The sequence below is a fragment of the Eurytemora carolleeae genome, unplaced genomic scaffold (assembly GCF_000591075.1).
Source record: "Eurytemora carolleeae unplaced genomic scaffold, Eaff_2.0 scaffold47, whole genome shotgun sequence".
Lineage (NCBI taxonomy): Eukaryota > Metazoa > Arthropoda > Copepoda > Calanoida > Temoridae > Eurytemora > Eurytemora carolleeae.
Genome location: NW_019396039.1, coordinates 582,798 through 592,471, shown reverse-complemented (window position 1 = coordinate 592,471; position 9,674 = coordinate 582,798). Strand labels below are relative to the sequence as shown.

The 9,674-nt window shown below is 33.4% G+C and overlaps 2 protein-coding genes across 3 annotated transcripts; both read left to right on the top strand.

Moving 5' to 3' along the window:
- Window positions 1-52: 52 nt before the first annotated feature.
- LOC111700318 (potassium voltage-gated channel subfamily S member 1) lies at window positions 53-2,418 on the top strand (the record flags this gene model as incomplete). Of its 2 annotated transcripts, none has more annotated exon segments than XM_023471203.1 (4): window positions 53-149; window positions 526-632; window positions 1,595-1,625; window positions 2,290-2,418. In XM_023471203.1, coding segments are annotated over 4 exon segments (346 nt in total), but the record flags the coding sequence as incomplete, so codon positions are not given.
- A 59-nt stretch (window positions 2,419-2,477) lies between these two features.
- LOC111700309 (potassium voltage-gated channel subfamily B member 1) lies at window positions 2,478-9,434 on the top strand (the record flags this gene model as incomplete). Its single annotated transcript, XM_023471183.1, is given in 13 exon segments — window positions 2,478-2,513; window positions 2,608-2,657; window positions 2,746-2,816; window positions 3,602-3,737; window positions 4,011-4,105; window positions 4,625-4,816; window positions 5,971-6,050; window positions 6,917-6,963; window positions 7,642-7,712; window positions 7,929-8,045; window positions 8,282-8,421; window positions 8,861-8,961; window positions 9,336-9,434. Coding segments are annotated over 11 exon segments (1,086 nt in total). The 3' UTR covers window positions 9,375-9,434.
- Between the last annotated feature and the right edge of the window lie 240 nt (window positions 9,435-9,674).

Sequence of the window (9,674 nt, the reverse complement as noted above, 5' to 3'; positions counted from 1 at the left end):
TAAATTTATTTTTCACATCTTTCTGGTTTTATAATTCTCTAACCTTCTCTAGGTGTGTGGATGATGTTCTGTATCTAGAGAATAGTCTGGAGAATAAACAGTTCCGACCCAACATGGTTCTTGATCTTCCAGTCCCAGAGTCAAATAAGGTTTTTTAACATGATTTTACTCAACTTAACAATTTGAAATAATTAATAAAGCTTTGTGTTTTTTCTGGAATATATACATGGGAGCAACATAAAAGCTGATTACTCTCCTCATACTCTAATCCCTATACCTTTGACATTTCAGACTATTAATTATGTTAGATCAAATATTAAAATTTGAAATATCAAAGGTGGAAAGATAAGAGAGATTACAAAATAGAGTTTGTAGTGAGTGATAATTTTTTTGCAGATTTTTTTTATTCCTTCCATTATCTCAAATCGATTCGAAGCCTCACAGTTTAAATTTTATGAAGAGTATTGTTAAACTTTATTATCAAATTTAATTTCTGAATCATGTTAGAAACAGTTGATATATGAGCACTTTATGTGCCGGGGTAGTTTTGAAGGATCCAGACCTGATACTTCTCTTATTCTCCGAGCCCGTCAAGTTAATAAGAGGGTTGCACTCAACGTCGGGGGGATCAGGTAACTCTTCAATAAATTTACCTTTTCTAATCTTTCTTTCTTTACAATCTGATGGTGTAAAATTCCTAATCAAAAATATCAAAAGTCGACTACATCAGGTTGCTAAGATATAAGGATTAGAAAATTAGATTTTTTCACAAGTGTTTAGTTTCTTTCGCGTTGGATTGAAATCTGTCATGTTTACATTAATTTGTTAGATCCTTTTTTGACGAGAAATAATTGAGAAGAATGAAAAGGTTTTGAATTTCTTATAGGCAACCAAATAAATTAGATTTTATCATACCTGGGTGTAAATTAGAAACTAGATGAGGTACAGTGGTACTCATAAAACGGTGGAATATTAAGACGACTGCTAACTCAAGGAAATTATTATGCAGTTTGCAAGTGGGTTCATTTCATTTAATAATTTGATTTTCAAGCTATACTGCTTTTTAACAACATCAATAAATATAAGATTGCTTAACTTTGTCCTTATATTCCACAGATTAATGGGTCCCTCTTTACCCGGTCACCAAGTCCTCTCATTTCCCAAAAATCATGGGAATTCAGTGACGAATTGGATATCGTCTTTGTTATGAATTAGCATTGTAATACCTAAGTTCAAAACCAATAATATTATTATGTCTGCTAGAGTTTATTTTATGAAAAGGGTAAAAGACTGCAAGGATGTGTATATGATGGCTCCGCAAGATGAACAGTGAAGACGGACAAGTTTACTCTGTTTGTATACTGCAATTTTCTTGTTTTACTAAGTACAACCGCATGCAGTCAAAACATAAACAAAATGTGAACATAGCAGACGAAACTCTTACAGATTACAGCTTTCTCAGTAGATATCACTATACTAAATCAAAGAATTATTTAAAAAAACGATATCGAATTCGTGAGTGAATTCTCATGTTTATTGGGACACCCTGTATCTAAATTGGAGTGTTCTGTGTTTGATTTTTTTTTACTTTTAGACATGAAGTTATGTGGAAAATGCTGGAGCAGGGAACACAATTTAACACGTCTTTATTTAATCTTTTAAAAAAGAAACATCGTTATCATTTTAGTCTTTAACTTTTATAACTCTGAATATGCAGGCCATAACATATTAACCGACGTATCTGTCATAATAGTTACAAAGTATAAAATGAATTGAGTTTTTGCCACAAACTCGGATTTTCTAATTTCAATATCGTTGCAACCCAATGACGTAGACCTTTAATATTTCAAACTATGAATGCTATTGAATCAAATAATGTAAGTTTTAAATATCAAAGGTTTACATCATAAGATTACAAGTTATAGGTTTTACATAAACTGAATTTGTGGTAAAGACTCAATTCCTTTGTTTTTACATGAAGTGTTCATATTTCTTTAAATTCAGTTGTTCCTCAATTCAAGCCTCGCCTCCCATTATAATTTTTCNTATAATAAAAGGTATTCTTGAATTTGATAATTCTTAATGTCAGTCATTCCTTCCGCCTATATCTTACATAATACCTAAATCTTACTATTTCTACATCTTTGCCACATTTTATATTTGAAACTACATGATCTTGCAGATTAATTCGACATCAGGTTGTGAAGATATGAGTTTTGAGACGATTAATCAGCTTCTTAGTTTCGTAAATAAAAAAAAATTCTGAATGTTGTTGTTGTTGGTCTAAAGTATCCTGGGAGTAGGTTGGGAGCCCTGGCTAGAGCTGAAACTCATCAAGATATTTTTAAACTTGTCTCAGATTATTCTCTTCAAGAAAATGAATTCTTTTTTGACAGGTAATTCATGAAAAATTTTACATCATCTTTTCAAACATGTCATGGTTCTCTGCTAAAAAAAGAAATCCATACAAAATGAAGATTTAGAATATTGGGGCATAAATGAGGATTTGCTTGGTGAGTAAAAATATAAAACTCGATAAAAAATCTAATTGAAATAGTTTAAAAAATTACTATCAATATTTAAATACATACATAAAATGTTGTTTAGAAACCTGCTGTAAAAACAAGTTTGACAGAAAACTAGAATTTGTTTTGGAGGTAGGTCATGAAGCACCCCCCCCCTGGACCTAGGTTTTTATTGTTAAAAATAATATACAATTATGTACGTAAAAAGTTGTTTATTTAGAGTATGGAGAGCGAATGTGTCAAAATGCAAAAAGAAGCAGAGGAAGAATTTGGGAACCACTGTATGTCAAGGTTTGGAACAGCTCTGTTTATTATGGTTTCGATAAGTTTTCTGTCAAGATTTGGATCCATTTTGTGTTAAGGTTCGGAATCATTTTATGTTAAAATTTGGACTTATGTGTCGAGGTTTAGAACCATTTGAGTCAAGGTTTGGAACTTTGTGTCGAGGTTTAGAACCATTTGAGTCAAGGTTTGGAATCATGTGTCGAGGTTTAGAACCATTTGAGTCAAGGTTTGGAACCGTTGCTGAGAAATATTTTGTGTCAAGGTTTAGAACAGGTGTGTTTTACTTCCCAAAATATTTCTACCAAAAGAAATATAAAATAGAAGATTTAAAAATCAATCAAGATTTTTCCAATAACTCCTACAAAACTAGAGAGCTAGAAAAAAACGCTTTACAGGTTTTAAATATTTATATCCAGAGCTTCTGATAGAAAACTTAAAGGGTCAGGAAAGTTACGCAAAGAGCCAAGGGTTGGCGACACTTCAAAGCCAGCTCAGTCTCATTATTTGTTGAAAACTGTGCAAAGAATGTTCTAGAGAATTTTCGTTTCGTAGATACCAGACATGTTAGTTTAGATACCAGAAATATTCGTTTAAATACCAGAAATGTTTGTAAAGATACCAGAAATGTTCGTTTAGATACGTTTAGATACCAGAAATTTTTATATAGATACCAGACATGTTTGTTTAGATACTATAAATGTTTATTTAGATACCAGAAATGTTTGTTAGATCCTAGAAATGTTTGTTTAGATACCAGAAATGTTTGTTAGATCCTAGAAATGTTTGTTTAGATACCAGAAATGTTTGTGGGATCTGATTGAGCACCCTGACACGTCTAGCGCAGCTCAGTTCGTCTCCTATATCTCAATGATATTTGTGGTTGTTTCAACTATTGGGATGTCCCTCAATACTATGCCTGGGATGCGAGTAAGTATTTGAAAGAATTACCCCCACCCCCCTCCCTCCTTCCCCACCTGCATGGGGAAGATAGGAGAAATTGTTTTGGGAAAAAAAGAAAAATTGTTCATCAACATTCAACTGGCAGCTTTTACTCGCTTTTTTAGGTTAACAAAAATTCATTTATTTTTCCCTCAATACCATAATTTGTAGAAAGCGAGGATTATTTTTCAACAAAATATATAACTCTGTAAAAAAAGTTCTAAAATCAACTTCCATTGCCAAATAAGAAACTTTTTGTAGATCATAGACGCGAATGAGAACTCGGTGGAGCACCCAATGCTCGCTCTTAATGAAGCTGTATGCATTGCTTGGTTCACTCTTGAGTATTTTCTTAGGTAATTTTATTATAATACATTCTAAATTACTTAAAACCTTTAAAGGGAGAGACCGGCTGGGTAACAAATATGAAACGCAAGTACAGTGTTATAGAGAAAAAATTTAGGATTCATTGGATAATAATGAGACGTTTTTACGGTTTGTAATTTCTTAGTAAGAGAGCAAATTCGTTTGTAATTTAACAAAAATTCTACAGAATAGTTATTTAGGCATATTTCTCAATAGAAAGTAATTGAGTCGTTGCCACAAACTCTGATATTTAAAACCTTAGATCTTTGCAAACTAATGTCGTTATAGTCCTTAGATATTTCAAACTATAGATCCTATTAGATAAAATAATCCAAGTTTAAAAAATAAAAAGATTATATCATAAGGTTGCAAAGATATATAGATTAGGAAATTTGATGTTGTGGCAAGGACTCAATTCTTTTGTGAAGAAATCAATGGTAGAATCAATCATTTATTTATCCTTCATTCTAAAGTTTAAATTCGACATTTTGAGCAGTTGATGCTTCTAGATTGATTGGATCCCCCAAGAAGCTGGATTTTCTCAAGAACGGGTTAAACGCAGTGGACGTGCTGGCGATTATCCCGTACTACGTGGAGCTAGGTATGTCGGAGGAGAACGAAGAGGAGGAGGATTCCGGGTTCAAGGGGATCCTCCAGGTGTTCAGGGTGTTCAAGCTTGCCAGAATATTTAAACTTGCCAGGTAAACATTATCATTTCTAGAAGAATTGATTATCATTATTAGCTTCTTGTAAATGCATGTTGGATACTTTCCCAAATTCCTTTTTCTGGAAGACAGTTTCTAAAGTATACATTTCCAAGAAGTAATTTCCCAAATATAGATATCCCAGCAGACACTTTCCCAAATATACATTTTCCTAAATATACCTCTCCTGCAGACACTTTCCCAAATAACGCATTTCCTAGTAAAACTTTCCCAAATGTACATTTCCTATTTGAAACTTTCCAAAATACACACTTTCCAGTAAAACTTTCCCAATTTTACATTTCCTAGTTGAAACTTTACCAAATACACATTTCCTAGAAGAAACTTTACCAAATACACATTTCCAAAAGAAACTTTACCAAATACACATTTCCTAGATGAAACTTTACCAAATACTCTTTCCAAATACATATTTTCAGCAGACACTTTCCCAAATACACATTTTCAACGGACACTTTTCAAATCCACATTTCCAACAGACACTTTCCCAAATACACATTTCCTAGTAGAAACTTTACCAAATGCACATTTCAAGCAATCACTTTCCCAAATAAACATTTCCTTGTAAAAACTTTCCCAATTATACATTTCCAACGGACACTTTCCCAAATTCCTTTTTCTGGAAGACAGTTTCTCTAGCAGACATTTCCCAGAAGTATATTGGTCTCGTTGTATACTATGGTTTGGTTAGTCTACAGGAGAAGCAGTGATGTTGCTAACACACGAGTAGAAAGATTTTCAATTGGTATTAGCCAAAAAAGTTTCAGATATAACTGTTTTTTATACAATAAAAAGTTATAATGCATACAGTACTGATTGAAGTTTTGTGACATTGTGGAAGACGATACCTAGCCGCCTAAATCAACTTCGACAAGAATGAGATAGAACGGATACGGGGCATTGTACTTTGAATCTACACGTGTGATCTTGATATTTACTCTTTTTCTGAACCCTCTAGTAATAGGTTATAAGAAATATATATACTGGAAGTTACTTTATGCGTTTCATTAGAGTTTGACCTCACGTCCTCTTTAACATAAACAATTTTTTCGGATTTCAATATCTTTATTGTTTTATTATTAACTATTACAATATTAAATCAAATTTAAAGAAAAATAAAATATTTTCAGACATTCTTCTGGTTTACAGTCTATTGTGTTTACCCTGAGACAGAGCTCTAGAGAACTAGGATTACTCATTCTATTCATAGGTAAGAGAGAATACTGGAAGATATGATTAGACCAGCCTCAGGGACGGGAATCGGAAAGGTCGCTTAACTATCTACTGCAGATGTTAAAATCCTTGAATCCGTGATTCAGGATTTAATCCGGTGGTGGTAGATTGTTCAACGATCTCTCTCCATTTCTTTCAATTCCGTCCCATGAACTTCAATATCTTTACAACAGAAATAAACTGCAGTTTCTGGGAGAAATATTTTAAAACTTGGAGTGCAGCTACGTTTTGTTTCCCTAGATACATTTATCTAGGTTTGCCTCATAGAAATCCAGAGAACCATTTTCCTAGCCCTCGACATGTACATTTTAAAAATAATCTTACCTGTTCCTAGCTTCAAATTTTATGTATACTTAATTTTGAAAATAAATATATTGGGTTCCTTCATGATGTATCTATTTAGGGTTACGTAGAGTGTAGTCTAAGCTATTCATACGATTTGTTGTAATAACTTAACTTCAAGGGAACCTTGGAACGCTTTAAACTCTTGGATCTCCAGTTCAAATTAAGATTTCAGTAATAAACACAATTCATAAATTCTGTTAATGGTAGCAATTGATAAAATTTAAAACTTGGTTGAACTATGAATTTAAAATTAAGACTGAACAACTGCAATTTATTGATGATCCTCCCCCTTTTTCTTTTGAATTTTCTTATTGTATAAAAATAAAAATAAAAAAAGTCTAACGTAATAAAAAGATTCAAAAGATAATTTAAATCGTATTTTAAATAAAAAGCAAGAAGCTTTTTGTTAAATATTGGTCACTTTCGAACTGTACTTAAAGTAGGAGAGTTAAGTACACTTCAACCTAATGTACTGCAAACAATAAGTACATGGTTTAGGTATGGCAGGTTTAGTGTTCTCCAGTCTCTGCTTCTACATTGAGCAGGTTATTTTTACAAACAGACATTATTCTAGAACTAAGTAATTTAATATTAGAATATTTTTAAATGAGTATCAACAATCTCGCTTTTAGCCACGGTGGTGTTTATTTAAATCAGCGTGGGGGTATTTCAAACAAAGAAATCGTTGGATCTTCCAAACATAGATATTCTAGGTCTAAATCCTTTAACATGTTATTTATCTTTTGAAATTCCAGATAATACACCCAATTAAAGGAAATAGGCACAAATTATATCGCTCAAAAGATATTCCCGAGAATAGTCAATTTTTTTTCACAGTAACTATAAGAAAACCTAAATTTCATGTTATTCATTATATTTCATCATCTTAAAGTTGTTCGTCTTTAAATCTTACTTCATAGTATATTTAACACCACATTTGTTATTTTGGACAATCCAATGAGCAGAAAATGTTGATCAAATATATGAAAGGACTTGAGTCTTTGCCACAAACTCTGCTTATCAAATCCGTTTTTGTAACCTGACGGAGTGATCCTTTGATATTATAGTTTGTGGCAAAGTTTTAATTTCTTCGTAAGAAGGGTTTCTGGCTAAAACTCGATGATTATTATGACCGAAAGTTTAAACCAGTCTGGTGCACAGGAACAACTTTAAACCGAAAAGATTGAAAAGATTGGTGAATTTAGTGTATTTAAATATTTGAGGATGCAGATTCCGGGTATACAAGTATACCAACATCCTTCTACTGGGTGGTTATTACGATGACAACAGTCGGGTATGCTTATCCATTATTACTGGATTTATCATATTTTTAAAGATATTTTTCAAATGTGTACAAAATATTTGCATATCTGTGAACCTTTTTAAATATAGTATTTGTTTTCAAATATAATTCAAGGACAATTCAGAGATCATATTAGTATTTTCTTAATAAATAATTGTACTCTTGGCAACATGTAGAACAAGAATTGAATATCAGCAATTTGTTTAGATATGGAGATATATTCCCTGTAACAGGATTAGGAAAACTTGTTGGTACATTCTGTGCGATCAGTGGAGCCCTCGTTATGTCCCTACCTATACCCATCATTGTCAGCAATTTTGAGAGGTAGTTGATCATTATAACTTATTTGTATCTAAAAAAACGTCAAAAGAACCCAGAGAAGGATTAAGACCGGTAAATAATTGTAAAAATTGCCTAAAAATTTTCCATTCTGATGGCTTTATTGAGATCCACCAATATAAAAGAAATTAGAAAATCCGCAAAATATCAGGGACGCGAAGTATCCTGCAAGTCAAGTATTTTCCCCTTTTCATTGATTACTTCATATATAAGTTTACCAGGTATTATTGTGAGCAGAATCACAACAACAGCTTGAAGGCCCGGCGCGCTAGGATAGCTGCTGCGCGTAAAGAAGAAGAGAATGCGAGATTCTCAGACTGGGGGATACAATCAGTTCCAACCTCTCCAGTACAACATCACAGTAAACTAACTTTAACAAATGGACTGTCCACGTTATCCTTTAAGTGATCCTTCATGTTAAGATTTAAATATGCCATCAGTAATGAGCAAGATAACCTTTCATCCTTTATGTAACATAGCGCAACTGGAGGTTATTTGATGTACACTGCCGACTTTAAGGCAGCTACAGCAAGGTGTACACTGTACACTGTACAGTATACATACAGACTGTGGAAGGCAAATAAATCATCCCTTTCTAGTAAGATTACGAAAAGATGAGCTTTAAAACTGTTATTATTTCTCAATTTACAATAACAAATACGGGGTTTAGATTTTAGTCCAGAGGATACTCTTGTGATTCGTTGATGGCACAATTTTAGTTCATGGTATCTTGCATATACGTTGACAGTCCCTTTAAGAATAAAATATCTTTTCCGGCAATAAACGTTTTAATATTTCAGAAGAAGAGAACCTTGTAGATATGCTGAGGAAGGAAAGAGGAGCAGCTTTATTCAAATCTCCGTCCTCTGTTCTCCAGCTCCCCTTCCCATCCTCTCCTTCTCCAGCCTCTACTCTTGTATAATCATCCTACAGCTCCCCTTCCCATCCTCTCCTTCTCCAGCCTCTACTCTTGTATAATCATCCTCCAGCTCCCCTTCCCATCCTCTCCTTCTCCAACCTCTACTCTTGTATAATCATCCTCCAGCTCCCCTTCCCATCCTCTCCTTCTCCAACCTCTACTCTTGTATAATCATCCTACAGCTCCCCTTCCCATCCTCTCATTCTCTAGCCTCTACTTTAGTATAATCATCCTCCAGCTCGCCTTTCCAAGTTCCCATCCTCTCCTTCTCCAGCCTCTACTTTTGTATATTCATTCATCCTCCAGCTCCCTTTCCAATCCTCTACTCTTTTATAATCCTCCACCAGCTCCTCTTCCCATCCTCTACTCGAATAAAGAACCTTGAAGCTCTTTGATTCTGACAATCTAAAGCTTGAATTTAGTTTTTGGTCTAAAATAAATGTTTAATATTTAAAGGTTTAAGAAATTATTTGATGAAAAACGATATGTTTAAAGCTGTGGGGAACCACCGATGTAAGAGACGAAAGAGAAAAGGAGTAATAAATTCCTTACATAAAAGAACAAATTCAAGTAGAGGGTGTCCCCCGAAACTTGACAGTAGAAAGATGACTTAATTGTTTGCATTCATTATTCAACCTATTAATACATGTACAATTCTTGAAATAAAAAGAAAATTCTGCTTGTCCTGGCATTCC